The sequence below is a fragment of the Tigriopus californicus genome, chromosome 10, assembly GCF_007210705.1.
Source record: "Tigriopus californicus strain San Diego chromosome 10, Tcal_SD_v2.1, whole genome shotgun sequence".
Lineage (NCBI taxonomy): Eukaryota > Metazoa > Arthropoda > Copepoda > Harpacticoida > Harpacticidae > Tigriopus > Tigriopus californicus.
In genome coordinates, this window is record NC_081449.1 from 15,334,216 (window position 1) to 15,353,019 (window position 18,804).

An 18,804-nucleotide genomic window follows, 5' to 3' on the forward strand; every position below is an offset into this window, starting at 1 on the left:
AAAATATAGCCGCCTAGATGTACATTTTATTTAAAAAGATATCAATTACTTATATCCAAGCAAATTCTGAGCTTCAAGCACTTTCAACTCGTTAAATAGACGGAACCAGTATCAGAGAAGGTACGAAAGGTATCTGATACTGTACGTCATCAAAAGCATCCATGAGCTTTGTCCCCACCCAGGATTTAGGGTCAATTGTGGTGACCGTAGGGGCTTAACGTGCGTTTTGAGAGCACATTCAAGCCCTCGAGAATCCAGGCTAGTTCGAACAATGAAGTCCACTTCTCTTCTTTCTCGGGCTCCTTCATTGTTTAACTTGCTTCCCTCTAATATTCGTAGGGAAAGCGTAGACCTGGTTGATCCGGTTGCATCTTTCAAGCCAGACTTGGACAAATTTTTAGATAGCATTCCAAATCAACTCTATATCGAAGGACTAGCTCGGTCTGTTAGCTCAAATTCGTCGGTGGACCAAATATATAAAGATTGAAAGGTAATAAATAGACGAGACATAACCTTTCATTTTAATGGTACTGGGGATTACATTCCCTGTAGCGGTTAGAAAAGCCCGTGAAAAACCAAACCCAAAGAAAATGAATTAATTTGAGCTTTGTTGCGCAAGATAATAGGAGCCCCAAAACAAACAATTAATGGCCCAAACTAGTCTCATCCGCTGGAGACTGTCCAAAAGACCCATGACACGCTTTTTGCCGTTGGCGGTCACTGTTGCATGGCCAAGTGGTGGTTGATGACTAGATGTTTATTGTACAGAGAGGCGAGTATGCATATACAGGGAAAAGGAAACTATGGAGAGCAATGAGAGAACGTGTAGAGTGAGCATAAAGGAAAACAATTGGTGACTACACAAGGAATACAACAGTCACCTAGAGGAGGAGGAGACGTGGTGCAATGGTTAGCGCAGTTTCCTAATACGAGAGAGGTCTCCGGTTCGAATCTCCTCCCTGACCCTTCTCAAGGAAACTTGAAGACGCTAACCCTGCCCACAGACGGAGAACCAAAACTGATGCGGACACGACACTCCCTATGGGAAAAGTATAAAGACGCTGCGATGGCTGGCTTCGCTGGCCGGGCGAGGCTCATCCCTCCGACCCTACCACCCAAATACAAAAAAAAATTCAAAATTATCCCTCATAGCATTATTGACTCGTCAACATCTAACTCGTTCAAGCTTTAAATACGCAGCCAATAGTAAAATCCGACTTGAAACTTTCGATAAAGTTGCGTGATTTGACCAACGAGTCGTTACAACTTGATGGAAATCTTTTTAAGCTTGAACGGCAGGAACATGGACCAGATTGATCCAAAATTATTATAGCAGGTGGATCTGGCACTATAACAATGCCTGAATGTCATTTTCAATGAAATAAGACCGAAGCCACAGCAGGAGACAGCCTTTGGTCGGAGGAAAGGCGACCCCCTGCCTCAAGGGTCGAGACACCCTTAAACAAGTGCGTCAATGTCAAAACCACATGACAGATGAATGCGCCGCTTGGCCACATGGCAGTTTATTATTAGACTATTACCTAAACTACTCAAACATGGCTGCGTTCATATGATTTAAAAGGAACAGCGTTACAAACGGTTGCATCCCACGCTATTGCATTCACAATGTTATGGAACAGGTGTAAAAAAATGGGCTCGTGGGATGAAGCTCAACCATTTCAAGACTGACTAGAAATGTTGGATTAACTTGCCATGGGAAAAGCTTGATCCGAAGTAGGATAATTTCTACACGTAACTATATCTTCTAAAGAGTGGAACCTTTTTTTGTTCCTTGAATACGTGGTTCAGATGGGGAACATTCACGACAATGGTTTTCCTTCCTTTCTTGGAGATGTGTGGTTTAAGTTGGCAATCATTTTTCGAATCATTCGGTTACCAATGTAGAAGTTTTGGCTTTCAATCTAAATCCACGATCTTACTGATATCGATCTAATCAAAGCGTAATCGATATTGTTCAAAAATAGCCTCCATGTAATAGTTCCTTTTACTGTGATGAAACGTCTAGGGGCAAGTGCATTAAATATTTTCAATAGATTGAAGCAGAAAAGTCGCCATATTGTCTCATAAAAATCATAAATATTTATTGCAACTCGTTGATAAAGGTAACGTAAACATTTATGCAAGAATGACGTCCTTAGTTAGCAGGGAACTTTTCCCTTACTAACCAAATAATTTTAGACTGCGAACGATAGTCGACTTTGATTTAAATTTGAACCTTATGGCGTCAAAATCGAGCAAGAAACGTATGTTGAACATGTGTTCTTCAAAACAATTCCAAAGTATACCATAGTAATTTGACCCGCTCGTTGAAAGGCAAGTGGCCAGCATTCGTGGTACAACATCTAGTCAATAGTTAATACGCATTTAAAGACGCAAATGAACGCGCATTGGTGTGATAGGTGCATGATGCGAAAACGGACATCAGTGTAACAGTTTGAAAAATGGGAGGTAATTACGATAAACCACTTTTATAGTTATCATTGCTATGATAAGACGTTCTTGTCAACTATTTTATCATGTTGACCATTCGGTTCTAGTATTGTTGTTCCTATCTGCCTATGATCATTTACTCTCTTTATATATTTGCGGCTTCAAAATGTCCGAAAGCCCTTCAATAACCCCCCCCCCCTAATGTCTGACGTCTACTAGCTCATATAACTTACAGGATAACCAACAATGAAGACATGTGAAAGATGCTCTATAACAGCAATAGTTGTTTGTTTGTTTTTCCTGGTGTGTTATTCATTTTTGGCCCGAGGTTGGGCGGTAGATTATCATAAATATGCGCCAATTTCGTTCAATTGATCATGCTACATGACATGATGGATATCAATAGTTTTGAAACATCCTTCAGCTTGTAAAGCAACGTTTTAGCATTGCAAGCATCAACTTTTTTTAACTCTTGAATAGAGCCATAATTGCAAGTAATAATGGGACATCTCGATGCAAATGAAAACTGGTTTGTAAAAAGCGACAAATATAAAACTTAAAATGAGTTAGAGCAGAATCGCTCACAATTACCCGCATGGTATTCTGAATAAGATCATCTTCCAACTTTGCATTCACTTTATCATGTAATATCGACGGCAACGTTTAAAAAATCATGATTCATTTATTGGAGAAATGGAAAAACAACTGTTTAGGGATCACCATTGCTTTCAACGGCTAGAGTTTTAATTTAAGACCTGAAAATTCGAACTAGTCTATTTAGCTAGACATTTTTTTGATACTGCAATCTTTAGGCATGTTAAGTTTTCAGATTTGTCTAGCTTTTACATGTGCGATTTTTTCTGTTGAATCGAGATTTTCGTTTTATCGAGTTATCCATTGTGTCGAGTTACCCTATAATCCTGTATAAAGATTACAATAATTGCTCCCAACACGAATTACCTGGAGGTGCATGATTTTAAAGCCCTCTTTAAAGTTCGCAAATCGTGCACACAATCAAATATGCAAAATCTCTAATCCAATCGAAACGCATTTTCGTGGGAAAGCCATGACACATCTCATTCCAGCCATAAGCTACGGATATCCTTGTATAAGCGAAGGCCTAATTTTGAATAGAGCAACGAAGATTGGTGAACAAATGTTCTTTTTCACGGTCAAGATTAATATTGAATGGTGTACATTAAACAATTCATGATACATTAATGCATAATACTATTTCTAGATGATAAGTATTCAAGGAGAATCTAAATTAGGCCGGACAAAACAAAACCAACAACTTACATGAAATGTCAGCTATTAATCGCAAAAGTAGCTCTGCTCTCCGTGTCGAGCTCTATGTACTCGTACGTAAATGATACCCATCAGCTCTGTTTTAAAGATAAATTGCTCAAGATTTTAGAACAGATCTGATGGCCAAGGCATGCATGCTGTCCGCTTGGTCGCAATACAAATGAAGCGATGAACGACTAATGGACCACCGGGGTTCTGGATACGACTTGCTAGGAAAAAATATCCAGCTCGGGCTACATAACTTGACGACATGGCATCTGTCCATATTGATCCTGGTCCTTGATTGCCGATATTTTGAGATGTACACCGGTACTACCATTGTCTTCCCAATCGATGCTGAACATCGTAAGGCGACCAAACCAATATGTTTGTCAAGCATGAAGAGTCAGCCTCCCTTGAATCTTCGCCTGGACTCACTCTGGGCTGTGAATAGAATTTAAGGAGAAAATCCTTCTTGTTTTGGATGTGGAACGAACTATTTCCAATGCTTGGAAATGGTATTAGGGCTTTCCAGATCCTGAGAGAGATTTGTTGGACGTTACCAGGTCTAGTAAAAACGGTTGGAATGGTATAAAACCCGAGAAGATGAACCTTGCGCGTTCATCCATGAGCTGATCCCTGACCAGTTGAGTAGGATGTTGAGGGTAGGTGTTGGAATTTTTCTCATACATTTGTAGATCTTAATGTTATTCTTCATAAAATCATAGGTGATATCCTTGATCTTGGCAGTAGGAGTGGTAAGCTCCTCGCCCATTTCCAAACATGGCCCACAACCCGTTCAAGTGAGTGGATCAATCCAGCAAAGATTTTTGCACCTCGTCAAATTGTAATCTTGCTTATTTCTGTTCAGGAGAACTGCATTTGCTTGAACCAGACCAAAATCGAAGAAAACGGGGGTTTCCGTGGTGAATACTCGTACGTGGATCCCGTTGGGTCCAAAATCACCGTGAGCTACACATACAATCGAGAAGGCTCCTACAACGAGAAACGGCGGGTGGACAAGAATTATGGAGGCATGCAAACGGTGATTAGGCCAATCAACCAAGGAACATCCTCAAGTGTCCAAGCAAAAAGCGAGCAGGTATGAAACATAACAGAAAGACCAAACTGGAATTGTGAGTTTAAATTTGTTTCCATTGATAGAGTCAAATCGTGTTGAGAAAGGTCATCCCACTCTTGGGGTCAACCATTTCGTCCACAGTGAGACAGATTGTGCAAGTTAATTCGGGACTAGGCGTCGATTCTTTACTTGGGAAAGTCTCGCTATCATTGAGGCCAATGGTTAGCAGACACGTGGTTAAGGTGGTTAAGCAAGAGGGTTTCTCCAATTTGGACACGGAAGAAATCACCTCCCGGATCATTGAGCAACTCGCTCCTACTCTAGGGGAGCAAATTCGTCAAGTTCAAACCACACAAACAACCACAACCATCACCGCGTCCACCAATACGGAACCGGAATTGGGACCAGATGACCTGATCGCCAAAATCGTGGCCAAACTCCAACCCATCATCACCCAAACGGTCGAAGAAACGTATGGTTCGAGAACCACTCATTTCAAGACGACGGGACAAGCTCACCAGACTCAACCTGTGGTGAGTCAAGTCACCACCACCATTGACCGATCCCATTCCAATATCAACCCAGACAAGCTGGTGTCCAACATTGTGGGTAAAGTCACCCCCATTATCACTGAAACCGTCGAGATTCACGAGGAACAAATTAAAGAGACAGGAACACTGGAACTGTCGACCGAAGTGGTTGAAACCATTGTGGCTCAACTCCAACCATCCATTCAAGCTACATTAACCACTGTGGTGACTCAAGCCACATCTTCTTCCTCCAACGACGATCTAGCTGATCTCATAATGCAACAACTCCGGATGCAAATCACGGAAGCCATTCAATCAGGCACTCAAGGATTGAGCACTGACAAGCGATTCAAATTTGAGTTGGAAATCAGGAAGCAATTGAGACAAGTCGTCCTGGCTACCATCTCAGCTTACAGAGCCACCATTGAAGATCAGTCTTTTGCGAAAGTCGATCAGCTCATGCACTCGGAGATGAAAATCACAGAGTCAGAGTTTTCCACGGATTTAGTTACTACCCTGGTATCCAATATGCAGCCTTACATTCTTCAAGTTGTGACCACTGCTCTGAGTTCAGAGACAACCACCACTCTCTCCAACGACGCTCTTGTCAACTTGATCATCAAGAAATTAGACAGCAAAATCGATGACGCCATTGCTGACTCTGATACTGGATTTACCTTAGAAAAAAATCGAAGGCTTCACAGCCAAATTGTCCTGAGTCTCAAGCCAGTGATTCAAGCTGCCATTGGTCCAATCCGTTCAAACCAAGACCAACGGCAAACAATAGAGATCGAGACCATGATCTTTGCTCCAGAGTTTACTCAAGAGGTTATCAAGGAGTCCAAGAACGCCATCGAATCTGTTGTGGAAGAGACATTTGGCAAAGGAAAAATCGACATTGACGTAACGGATTCGTACGACACAGTTTTGGACGACTTAAAACCTAGGGTCGAAACAACAATCAAAACTGCAATTCAACGGCGTCCAATCAGAATTCCAAGCAACTTCTATCAATCAGAGACGTATTTCAAGGCTCTGGAAGCTATCATAACTCAAGTGAGGGTCTTGGTGACTTCCTTGGTGAGCGAGATGAGAGAAAGTGAGACCATTTTGGTGAGACAAGTCGTGGAGGAACTCAAGGCCAACCACTTACCAGTTGTTGTGACTAAAGTCCTTCAGAACATTGGAAAGCAAGACAAGACCTCCGTTATTTCGAAGGTCAATACAGAAGTTTCTTCGCTTGTCCAAGCTCGTCTGCCAAGTGATGCTCGAGAGTTTCAAATCCAACGGTGGACTCGCCTCATACTTCAAGAGTTGCAACTGGTGATCAAAACTGAAATTGAAACACAATCCCAAGCCCTTCTTCTCAGGCAGTCCCAAAGCACAGATGAGGAAATCGTTGATCAAGCAGTTATCAGCGTCCAATCTCAACTCACACAAATCATCAAGTCAGCCTTTGAGTCCAACCCGTCCAATTCTGGCGATGCCATTTACTTGAAAGTCGTCCAAGAGATTCGATCGGCTAGCTCCAAATTTCTCCCCACAAGTTCAAGTCAATCTCAGATTGACGAATGGATTCGTTTGATCATCTTGCGTCTGGAATCGACCATTCGAACGGAAATTCGAACCTTCACCACTTCAAGAAAGGCCATCTTGAGAACCGAGATCATTGAGATCCTATTCAATGATTTCAAGACCAAACTGGAAGGCTTAATCTCAGGTGATTTGACTTCCCTCATCAAATTACTAGGCTAGCATTGAAATGGGAAATATCTAACCTCCTCCTTACATACTTTGTTCTTAGGCTTCTTTGCGAGCTTTTCCAAGGAAAATGTCCCTTCAGAGACCGTGGCCATTGCTGATGTACAAGGAGAGGTCCGATCTCAGATCCAAAATACTCTCGGACAACTGATTTTAAGTGCCAAATATTCGATCTTGGGCACTTCAGAATCACAAATCGTTGACGAAGTGATGGATAAACTCCGTGCGGTTATTGAGCGGACGGTTCGCATTCAAATCAAGCGATTTCAAACCACAAAAACCTCCGTGGTGAAAGCCCAAACTCAAAGCTCCAAAATCACAAGCATTTTTGGAACTAGTGGGCTCAATACTGTCCAAGTAGGCACTCCTACATTTCAATACGGATACGAGCATTGATTGGCTCGGGTGATGCATGACAATAAAATATCTCTTTTTCCTGGCAAATTGAGTTGGGCATCTCGTAAACACGGATTTTCACGTGAACTTCTCTGAATCAGCAAGGTGAACCCGGACGTTGATAAGCAAATAATCCCCAGTTTTCTGACTCCAGTAGCCGCTTGGCATACGATCAGTTAAGTCACTCTGATCTTCAAAATTGCATCAATCATGCCGTAAGTACAAATTAACATCCAAAACAAAGCTAAGACTTGACAGACGAAATCATTGAGAAGAATAGCGCATGTCTAATGATAAGACATTTTGCACTTTCAACCCGGATTGAGTTTGAGCTTCACAACGTGAATTCCCACTTTCAGCTTAAAATTGTGGGGAATGAAATATTAGTGGCTCTTTTCATGAATGGCTAAAGCCAAGCATAAGGTATGGTTCAGTGCCCCTTCCCTGTTTAGGAGAGAAGAAACTCATGATCATGATGCCACATTCACCAGACACGGTGATCATCAGTGAGATTGCTTTGACGTAGACTCGGGAGTCTCAGAGGCTTCGCAGCTTGGCTTAGCTTAGCTTAGCTTGCTTGGTAGGGTATGGAATGGTTTAGGATGGAATGGTTAGGTATGGTTGCTTGTTGACCTATTTGGGAAGGAGAGGTCTAGCAGCATCGTGCTCTCTGGAATTTTGCATGAATCTCCCCAACTCTGAAAGGTGGATAGAGGATGACTCGAAAATCTAATCTTATCCGTACGTGTAGAAATGAAGCAAGCCGTCCTTACTTCAATCGGATCATACGCTTGAAGTTTGTACCGATTGGAATCAGATGCAATTATTTGCAAATTCAAATCCCGCTCGGTGCAAAAATCGCGGGTCTCTTGCCTCCTTCATAAAGCCACCATGTTCGGAGCGACCTGTTCCTCGTGCCGTTTGTTCGGCGGAATCGTAGTCCTGGAGAGGACCTGGGCAGTTCCGAGATTTCAGGCCATTCTATCACTCGATTCATTGGCTTGGCTACAGCACTTCAAGACCTTAGACATGTTACCCTTCACACAAATGCCTGATGCATTTGGTGGCCAAGTGGATGGGGGGGGTGCTTTGTCTAACCGGAGCAGGCTTCGACGAGTACGTTTGTGTACTTTTTCTAGGGTTGCCACCAGGTCATTCATTTAATTGGGATGAGCAAGAAAACCCGGTCTTGGGTTCCTTCCAAGGCAGTACGGTACCCTCAGGCGAGGATTGGGGAATGACCATGTCTCTTAAGACAATAGGGAAGGAACTGAATTAACCACATTTAGCTTCACCCCTGAGTTTGGATGGAGTAAGAGCGAGCCCCCTGCCAGATAAAGGGTACTTGGAAAGGTTCCCCGGCCGGCCTCAGAGCTTAGAAGTTTGAAATTGAGATTTTGACTCGGATCCTCCGAGTTCGGTCGGTTATTCGAGTGCAAAAGCTGCGACGAGTGAAGTCAACCCCAAGACAACCGTTCAAGTGAGTTCGATTACAATCTTTGGCATTAATTTTGGCGCGATCATGTCGAATTTTTGCAACTGACACGTGCCTCGAGGTTTGTCGGGGAATTCAATTGAAATGACCTCGTGCTAATTTTCATTGCACATTTTGAGCTCAGGGATATTTTAGGTTGATAGCATTTAGTAACATCCGTGTGGATGGCAGACGAGGCAGATGACCCCGATTTCTAGTTCAAACCTGTTATCCATAGTAAATTCAAGGTGAGCTCATATTGTCACGGCAATATTTGCACGAACCTCATGTTTTTTTCCCATTCGAATGGAGCATTGATGTTTGTGACAAAAAGGTCTTTGATATCAAGTCAATGGCATGAAGATAGTCAAAAATCATGATGTCTTAAAAAGAGGTTTTCTTACCTTCTTCTCTGCCTTACCGGGCATGGTGTGACTCACTCTCATTTCAACGGCTTTGCGCGGTGAGCAGCCATAAATTTTCATGGCGCCAATTTTACAGGATCCACCTTCCATCTCTAAATCTAAGCATAGCAATGCCTTGTAAAAAGGAAATAGGAGTTGACTAAAACGTCATTCTCTCATTATTATCTTTGAATGTTACGCTTATAGAGAGAGCTTTTAGCAGAAGATCTTAATCATCTTTTGGATCCTCTTCTCCACTTCTCTCTCTCATCTCTCTGGGAGAAGCCTTACACATGTGTATGTGTGTAGCACTGTCGAAACTTTGGCTCTCGTACTTTGACTGCCTAGTTTACCCAAAGAATGTAAATTTGGTGAAGATTCGAGCATTTGGCTCAACTGTCCCCCTGATGAGGTGGTAGGTGCTCATTCATCATCCAGACAGCAAGATCGTTACATCCACCTCTAAAATCAGGGTCCCCTTCTGTACCCTCCAGCCCTGAAAATAGTGAGTCATGGGGGGGGGCACTCTTGGTCCCGCTCTCAGATCATGCTATGATTTCTAAGCAACTTGATCGTGACGTCAGTCCTTGAACTTGTAAAAGGTCTGGAGCAATCGAATTGTCCTAAAGAAGAGATTTTTCCCGCCTATCTCACACTCGATCAAGGTAATGTGGGTGCGATTTCTAGCCGTTAATGTGTAGGTGTACGGAGCATTGTGTTTGAGCCCTCCCATCGAGTTCTTCATGAGCGAAAACCCCCATTTTGTTCACGCCAGAAAACCCTGCAGTTTCTGCCTTAATGACTCGGCTTTGGAGTCGGCCAAATGATGAATGAAATGACACAGAACTTGGTTGGGAAAAAGATGGAAAGACTGATTGTGTTGGTGTTTCGCCATAATTGTTTTATTTCAGTTTATTGTCTGGGGTACCACATTACGATTACCAAGAAAGTTCGAACAACAAAGTAACATATCTAGATCCCAGAGGTGGTCTGGATTTTGTTCAGAGCTAATCCTTTACTTTGCCATACAACTTCTTTTTTTTCTTTTTTAAACATGGGCAGAATAAAAAATTACCTCTTCATTGCGAGAAGTTTGTCGTTGGATATACGTTTATACATGATTGCAAATACTATGTATTTTTTTCTTCTATTTTTGTGTTGGGGGACCATTGTGGGTTCAAGGGCCCCGTCTTAGTAATTTCAGTAAACGGACTGAAAAAAAATTCGTTTCATGTTTGGTTCGTTAAAACTTCAACTTGTAAGTCCGATGAAAAAGTTTTGTCCAAAAGTTTTAGCCAACTTAGCCACCGCCGCCTGCTGTTGGATTACTTCCACTGTAACGGATGAACTATGTTTACTTTTTGTTTAGCGATGCTCAACATTGTATGCATGCAAACACTACTTCAATTGGCCCCTTATGAAATACCCTTGAATGCGCTCCTCTAAGTTTGAAAGCTCAGGTTTCTAATTTTTTTCTGGCAGAGTTGCTGACAAGATTGTTTTTTTTTCGGTGCATGCCATTAAAGAAACAACCTCCCATATGTCTTTACTTTTGTTCGTTTCCAATGATGCGGAAGCCAAAAGGATATTAGCAAAAATCAGATGGCGCGATATTCAGCTCATGCACACTCACACATGCACACATCTGCTATTCGAGGTGGTGGTCTTCATACGAATATCATACTAGGCCTGTTCAAACGAACATCACAGGGGAGAGTGGATACAAGGAGAGAGTGAACGGGCAACAGGTTTTTTTCACTCTGCATATGTGATGCCACCAATACATTGACTGCTCTCCGTTGTCATTCGATTGTCTAGAATTCTACTTGGTCCTCGCACTGAGAAAAAGGAGAGCTGGGCTTGGCTAAAAAATAATATAGAATGAGATGATTGTCCCTCGGAACTGGAGAGATCTAGTGGCCCGTTCAGAGGCCGATCTCTCATTTCCCGTGCTTTACATATAGATCAGTTGGCGGGCGCCTTTGGTCTTCCCATGACAGGGCGTTCATTGCTTGCCTGGGTCTTGAGATGTCCTATGTGATTTCCCCCCATTCCTAATACTGCTCCAATTTCACAATTGCCATCAGAGAGATAAGACTTATCCGTGGATTAGGGAAATGAAATAAAGGACCCATACTTTCGCTCATTCCGTACGATTGATTGCAGGATGCCAGCCAGAAACGCCGAGCAAGAAGCTGAAATTCTTCAATGGATCGAAGCCGTTCTGGAGGAACCTTTACCCAAGGGTGATTATGAGGAGGTAAAGAAATGTTTTCATAACGAAGTGGTTTTATTTGACTAACTTCATTCACGTAGAATCTTCTTGGGTTGCAGGTGCTAAAGAATGGCGTGGTTTTGTGCCAGCTAATGAACAAGATCTCCCCGGGTTGTATTAAGAAGTTCAAAACTTCAGGACCAGCTTTTTTGCTCATGGAAAACATCAGCTCCTTCCAAGTACGTTAAGACACACTCTTGAAATCAAAGCAAAACATGTTTGTGCTCATGAATCTGGTTCTTTCGTGTAGAAAGCGGTGAAGGCCTATGGCGTTCCCGACGAGGAGATCTTCCAGACCCCTGATTTGTTCGAGGCTCGAAACATCCCACAGGTGACCTTGTGTCTCTATGCCTTGGGTCGTACTACCCAAAAGCATTCTGAATACGACGGACCCACAATTGGGCCCAAAATGTCCGAAGAAAATAAGCGGAACTTCTCGGATGAACAAATCCGAAAAGGTCGCGATGGTCAAGTGGGACTTCAGGTAAGATGGACGATTCATCATCTCGAAAAACAGCAATGTGACCTGGGTGATACGTTTTTTTTTTCTTCTTTTAGGCCGGAAGCAACAAAGGTGCCTCTCAATCCGGATTAGGTGGTATGGGCAACACTCGCCACATGTAAGGCTCCACACAAAACAAATGGATGGAGAACGCTTGTGCCGTGGAGATCAGAGCTTTATAATTCTAATTATTCGTTTCTTGGGTGATCCGGATGTAATTTTGAAGGAGGCAAAGTGATATGGAGATGTGATTATTACTCTTCAGTATTGAAAATAAAATTAGAATCACCCAGTAAGTGAGCTTGGGAACGGATTTACTTTTTCCACGAACTCCGAACCCAATTCCGAACACCGACTCCGCAATCCAAAAACGAGAAGCCCAGAAAGAGGCCCATCGAGCCTCCCACTGCGGCCAAGATGGCGCCAAAGTCGAAGAGTCGATACTCTTCTTTGATCTCTTCTTCGACTTCTTTGAAATAGAAGAAACCCAGGGTCTCGTTGGTGGGCGTGCCCGGAATGTAATTGGCTCTCCATTGAACTCCGAAGCGGGTCAAACTAGCGTAATCATGAAGGTTCCAATGAGCGCATCATTGCGCAATTTTGCGAGATGGATAGACAGTAGAAAACGATTTTATGTTACCTGCATGAATCGTGACACGTATTGACTCGAGCCCTCCCGATGGTTTTAGCGATACAATTGCGAATTTGTCGTAATTCCGAGATCTTGGCGCAGATCTTCAGACTTTGGTTGCGGGCATCAAAGGGGGAATAATACGGATAATGGCATTCGACGCAATCGGATTTGACAATCTCCTGCAAGATGCACCGGTTCGTGTGGTGGTTAGAACCGTGGGAGGTGCAGTTTCGTTGAGCGTCCAAGATTTGTATCTCCTTGTTCAACTCAAAGTTGTAGCGGTGATCGGGTTCAATTAGGATCGAAAAAGGCTGCTGGACCCAATAATTACCCGCCAAGCCAATGATCTCTTCGCCAGAATCGTGGATATACAAATTCAGGGCCTTGACCGCCTCAGGAATCTTGAATCGGACTGTCATAAATTGGAACTTCTTGCGGTAGTTGAGCATGAGGTTCATGGTGTAGCATCGACCTTGCTCCAAGTTATTCGTCTCAACTATCCGAATGTCTGGCGTGTCCACGGCTGCAACCTCGAAATGCAGTCGCTTCTGCTCATGATCCACGAAACTTATGCTCTTGACAAGCTCCTCCACAGAATACGTGGATCGTCGCCACCTCTCGTTCATTTCATCTACAGGTACCGAGAACTAACGAAAATGTGAGGAAAAATTAATGAGATAAAAATCGCCATTATTTTTGTGGCTTATCCCCCCTTCCTTGTTTCTCCCTTGATTGAGCCAATTAATAGATTCTGCCATGATTGGTATCGAAACGTTCGATGATTGGCTAAACCCTTAGTGGGAAAATGGTTCAAGCGAATAGGCTACGAAAATATCGCATTCCTATATATCATTTCAAAAGCACAATCTCAGTTACCGGGATGTGGTCTGGAGCTTTACCCAGGACCCATTGATCAATAGTCATGCCCAAATTCGCCATCTCCTCGTACTTGAATCCTTGGTAAGCGCAAATGGAAATGGCGGGAAGTAGAAGGTGATCCACGGAGAGCTTGGTCGACGTGAAGGTCGTGTCTCGTTTATAGAACTTGACAAGTTGTCGCCAGACTTGGGCCAAGAAACAAGCTCCAAGTCCCATGATCAGGATGAGCCGAAACAGATCGAGCTTCTTCCCTTTCGTGGTTGGGACGGTTGCTTTCAATTCCTTTTTCTCCATGACTGACATGGTTTTGCGTCGTTCAAATTCAAGGTTTCAAATGGCTTCAATTCTTGGGCAGGATCAATACTTAGAAGTGGATACTAATGGCCCATTCTTAAGGACAAAGTCAACTTATCAATATGAAGACCTCCTCCTTCCCACATTTATTAGGCACCCTTAGGCTATGACAAGTCGGGCACAAACGTAACAAAAGGGGCCCTTGAGAAGTTCGTATGACACAATGGATTTATGGAAAACCAATCATGTAACGGTAGGAGAGATAAGCGGTCCAAAGGTTCTAGGAACCGTTCCGAAAAACCCTATGAGAGGTTACGTAGCAATGAGTCATTCGGACTTCCATGTCTATGATTTGGGATCCACTTTCCGGGACAGGTAACTCTTGGATTGAGTCAAAGCCTTTCGGATTTCCAATCCCAGATGACGACCCAATGGTGGGGGTACTGCATTTCCAACTTGTCGATGTTTTTCTATTAGATTCCCGACAAAGACATATGAGTCAGGAAACCCTTGACTGCGAGCGCATTCTCGCACACTCACAACACGATGTTGTTCTGGGTGAAGCACTCGTCCTTGTTTGCCCATGGGCTCTGGATTGGTCACTGTGGTCGAGAAATAACCCTCGGATTCTAATCGCCCGTAAAGCCCTGCCCAATGTTTGTGTCGGTTGGAGGTATGAGGTAAACACCATGGAATGAGCGTGTTATTGGTCTGTTTGGCGTTGGGATCGCACTTCTTAGTGGGTGCTCCGTTGAGGCAAGTGCAAACACCACGTTTGGCACCGACCTTGGATCGACCTTGTTTGAAGTCTTCGAACGGGTATTCCAATTTTTCACTAAAGGTGCCGTCTTTCAATTTGATTACAATATTGGGTAGACACCGCCAATCTGCGCCAGGTTCGGTCGGAATAAAAGTCATCCTTGCCTCGACGACGGGTACAAGTTTCTTACAGATATGATCGCGAAGCTCTTCCGCGTGAGCTCTCATCTGCCTTTGGAACGGACTTTGAGGCTCGTCCTCGTATCGCATGATGAGATCTTGCTGCCCACTTTGTATGGGAGGCAAGTCACTGGTCGTGTCGTTGACCGTCACGGTTCGGAAAGGAGCAGAGTCTGTCCAGCGGATGTTGCTCTTGTAGACAGTATTATCGATCTGCACACTCAAAGGCGTGTTGGTGAACACGTGTTGGGGTTCAGGAAATTCGGGCAATTCGTAGCCCGGAGCAGAGGCGAGAAGTATCAATCGACGTCGGGTCTGCGGAACGCCGTAACTTCCGCATTGTAGTACGGCGAAAGTGCAGGAATAGCCCATTTGTAATATCACGGACTGACATAATCGAAGCACAGCCGATTTTTGGAATGAGGCGAAATTGCGCACATTCTCGAGAACGAAGTACTTGGGTCGGAAATAGTCCAAATAGGACAAGTACGACGAGACCAGGCTATTCTTCAAAGAGGAATACACTCCGTGGCTGAATCGGTTCATGCCCGAGTAGCCCTGACAAGGTGGACCACCGATCAGCATCTCTACTTCCCCTTTTCTGGGCAGGGGTTGCTTCTTGTCGTTAAATTTTTCCCCATCGACGATCTTCTTCAAGAGCAAGTTGCAATCGTCTGTGAATACCACAGCATCTGGATTATTGGCCTTGAAGGCCTTGGCAGCCGGTTCATAAACCTCGATGGCCCAATCCGTCTGAGCTATTCCAGCCTCGTGCAAACCATGACTCAATCCCCCACATCCGGCAAAAACATCCAAGCAGCGCAAGGGACGAACTTTGCACTCAGTGTTGATGGTGCCTTCCTTGTGAACTTCTGTACCAGCACTGGATTTGACACTACTTTTGCCCTTCCCTTTACCTTTGATCTTGCCATACAACTCTGCTCGAGGGGAAAGCTCTTCAAAAGTCTTTTTCGAGCGGTTGTAAGTCATTGTGTAATAAAAACCGTGTCGATGGGCGGTGTCCACAGATTCAGGACGAACAACACATTTTCCTTGAATATTCGAACCATCAACCGTGTTGAAATCGTCGGACCAATACAATAAGTTGTAATCGGTGGCCAAGACTTCATAGTCTTTCATGTGGGTATCTTCAGGTCGATAGAGTCTTCTCACGAGAACCTTCACTTTCTTGAGGCCCTCATGGTCTTGCGAAGATATCTCTTCAATGATACCCACGTTAAAAGGCCTTGGGGTGTTGACGTTCGAGCCTTTGACGTGCCCAGTCTTGCGATAGTATTCAGGATATTTGGTCTCATCCAAAAATCGTTTGTCAATCGAGTCCACTTTCTCTCTTGTCGCTTTAACCTCCGTAGGTTTGATAAAGACAGCCTCGTCAAGTTGAAGAGTCGCACCAAATACGTTCAAACACTTGAACACATATCGTCCTTTTTCATCGGGTTCTTCGTCCACAGGATTCAGAGCTTGTAAAATACTTTTTCCGTCGATTTTCTCTCGCCAAGGACAGATGAGACAAGTCTCAATGGCATCGGGATCTTTCCCTTTTTCTACCGGAATGGCAGCTTCAAACCTTGCCAATTCCCCTTCGTAACGCATTCTGTAGTAGAAATCACTCGTTGGAGGCTGCACAAGAGCATCTTCTGTACCTCCAATATCCAGCATATTTTGTGGAAAATGCCAAAAGTCTACGTCGATCTTTCCATGCAGGTCATCCAAGTTAACGTCTTCACAATACAGGACCTGGAAGATCTCACCCTTCCGACCAAAATCTCCAAGACACGTATCCTCACTTCTCTGGAACCATTGAACGTGGGCATTGTTGATGCTCCCATTTTTGGATTGGAATACATGATCGATTCGTCGGATCTGTAGTGAATATCCACTTCGAGTTTCGGGAACAACGAACAGGGCAAAATCACCGGATCGATAGATTTCGCCATTCACCTTCACTTCAGAAAAATATGAGCGGTTACGAATTTCCTTTCCTGCTCCAATGAATTCGATCTTGTTCTTCGTCTTCTTTCGGATCGTCGTCTTGTTATTGTGGGTATGTTTGGCACTGGCTTTTTCGGTGAAAATGGTGGTGGCATCCTCTTCCGAAGCAATGGCTTCTACGTCTTCCGCGAGTATTTCAACCCTGTTTTGGCAAATTCGCTTGTCACAGGCCTACAAAGGATTTTCTTCCAGATTTGTCCCGAAACGTAAAAATAAAAATGTACATGTCACTTTACCTGCTTGCCTTTGCCGGTACCTCCAAACTTGATCATATTTTTGCAATTGGAACAAGTGCCACAATCGGCTGAGGTGCATGCCTCGCACACTTGGCATCGTCGTTTCCGTTGAGTCTTTTGAGAGACATCCTCGTCGGCAAATTGAGCCCCGAAAAGTCTCTCAAAAACTGAACGAACCAACGGTGTCGTGGTGGCCTTCGATAAGACAAGTTTCTTGACCACGGAGGCGACCTTATTAGGTCGTACCATTTTGCGTATGCTTTTCGGGCGAAGACCAGCTCGCTCGATAAGGGCCGCAATACACTCGGAATTCATCATGAAAATCTCCTCGAAGGAATCAGCCGCCTCTTCAAAGCTTTGGACCTAGTCGGAGATTATCTTGGGTTAACCAAACGCATTATTGTCGGAAACATGACCATGACAAATGGCACTCACTTGCGACAAAATGAAATCGGCGTGCCTGATTAATGCATCTTCATTCACAGGGTAAGGTAGTTCGGGATGGGATTCCCCTTCCAAGGAAGCCAAGAGGTCTTCGTAATCCATGGGAATTCGGTTTTGGTTGCAGAGGGCCAAAAATTCTACCACCAATTTGGCCAGATGACCTTTGAATAAGACTTCTTGAAACAAGGGTTTATAATGCTCCGAGGGCGCGGTGAGGCAATAGTGACCCGATTCAGTGGACACTCCGATGGTCAATCGCGAGCCCTCTTCGAATCCATAAGCCCACCATTGTTCCAAGGGGCCTCCATCGAACACGGCCACGCCATTCTCCACCAAAGGTGAATCATCGGTGACCACCTTCAAATAACCCGAGAACATGACATCTTTGTCGTTTTCAATCACGCCCCGATCCAAAGGCACGAGATGACCATTTCGATCGTAGAATTGGAAGTCGGTCATTCGGTAATATTGCCGGGGATCTTCCATGATGTCCTCGGGGTCGAGACACAACTCCAAGGTGAGCGATTCGTGAGTGATGGCGATCACTTCTTCCACTGAATCAGCGGGATGGCCTAAATAGAAATGCAATCCGGACCCATGGTCCAGATCTTGCAAACATTCCGAACACCGATTCACCTTGGCCTAAGAAGGAACAAAAGAACCTGACAGTCAGGCAGGCACATCAACTTATCGGATTATCCTCATTTTGTCAAAGGCTGACCAATATCATCTGGTTCAACGTATGGCACGCTGAGAAGCATGACCTACCCCACCCCACCCTACCCAAGTCAATCTTGACATGACAGACCAAAGCTCACCTTTTTCGTGACTGGTTGTTTGAGACCGTTGAGACCCTGGGATTGAGGCGGAAGGGATTTGCGTTTGGACTTGGAGCGGGACAAGGGGATGCCATAACTGGGATCTTTCAGATCCGCCTCGACCCCATCTATGTCGGGGTAATAAGTGGGCGTGGTGTTGGGGTCCAGATTTTCCATTTTAACTCATTTGCACTCACAGCCAGGACTTTAAAGCACGCACATATAAGGCATCAGTAGGCATGCCACCTTGGCTTTTTGACTCTCTTTACAGTTTTTCAAGTGGACCAGATCATTTTGGCGGGAGCCACGTCAAGGTGACGAAATATTGCCATTCGTAAATACTACCATGGGGGTTTTGTTGGCCTCTCAAGCCGCTGGAAATTGTT

General features: G+C 44.2%; 4 protein-coding genes across 6 annotated transcripts; 2 read left to right on the top strand and 2 right to left on the bottom strand.

Moving 5' to 3' along the window:
- The first annotated feature begins 3,872 nt into the window (after positions 1 to 3,872).
- On the top strand, positions 3,873 to 7,688 carry LOC131888010 (uncharacterized). 2 transcript variants are annotated; one of them, XM_059236774.1, is made up of 6 exons: positions 3,873 to 4,403; positions 4,467 to 4,541; positions 4,610 to 4,840; positions 4,903 to 7,069; positions 7,154 to 7,467; positions 7,560 to 7,688. In XM_059236774.1, exons 1-6 carry the CDS (start codon positions 4,395 to 4,397, stop codon positions 7,572 to 7,574), a joined length of 2,811 nt encoding a protein of 936 aa, XP_059092757.1. In that variant the 5' UTR covers positions 3,873 to 4,394; the 3' UTR covers positions 7,575 to 7,688. The 2 variants fall into 2 exon arrangements, with proteins under 2 accessions (XP_059092757.1, XP_059092756.1); XM_059236773.1 differs by lacking the exon at positions 7,560 to 7,688 and having other exon boundaries at positions 7,154 to 7,554.
- LOC131888017 (myophilin-like) lies at positions 7,580 to 12,462 on the top strand. 2 transcript variants are annotated; one of them, XM_059236784.1, is made up of 5 exons: positions 7,580 to 7,721; positions 11,551 to 11,644; positions 11,719 to 11,838; positions 11,910 to 12,143; positions 12,218 to 12,462. In XM_059236784.1, exons 1-5 carry the CDS (start codon positions 7,717 to 7,719, stop codon positions 12,281 to 12,283), a joined length of 519 nt encoding a protein of 172 aa, XP_059092767.1. In that variant the 5' UTR covers positions 7,580 to 7,716; the 3' UTR covers positions 12,284 to 12,462. The 2 variants fall into 2 exon arrangements, with proteins under 2 accessions (XP_059092767.1, XP_059092768.1); XM_059236785.1 differs by lacking the exon at positions 7,580 to 7,721 and adding an exon at positions 8,833 to 8,986.
- Positions 12,324 to 13,977, bottom strand: LOC131888016 (uncharacterized). The gene is made up of 3 exons (XM_059236783.1): positions 13,672 to 13,977; positions 12,802 to 13,442; positions 12,324 to 12,716 (listed from the first exon to the last, which is right to left on the bottom strand). Exons 1-3 carry the CDS (start codon positions 13,975 to 13,977, stop codon positions 12,476 to 12,478), a joined length of 1,188 nt encoding a protein of 395 aa, XP_059092766.1. The 3' UTR covers positions 12,324 to 12,475.
- Positions 13,978 to 14,082: 105 nt separating this feature from the next.
- LOC131888008 (DNA (cytosine-5)-methyltransferase PliMCI-like) lies at positions 14,083 to 18,761 on the bottom strand. The gene is made up of 4 exons (XM_059236768.1): positions 18,419 to 18,761; positions 17,592 to 18,242; positions 17,157 to 17,519; positions 14,083 to 17,091 (listed from the first exon to the last, which is right to left on the bottom strand). Exons 1-4 carry the CDS (start codon positions 18,593 to 18,595, stop codon positions 14,314 to 14,316), a joined length of 3,969 nt encoding a protein of 1,322 aa, XP_059092751.1. The 5' UTR covers positions 18,596 to 18,761; the 3' UTR covers positions 14,083 to 14,313.
- Positions 18,762 to 18,804: the final 43 nt, after the last annotated feature.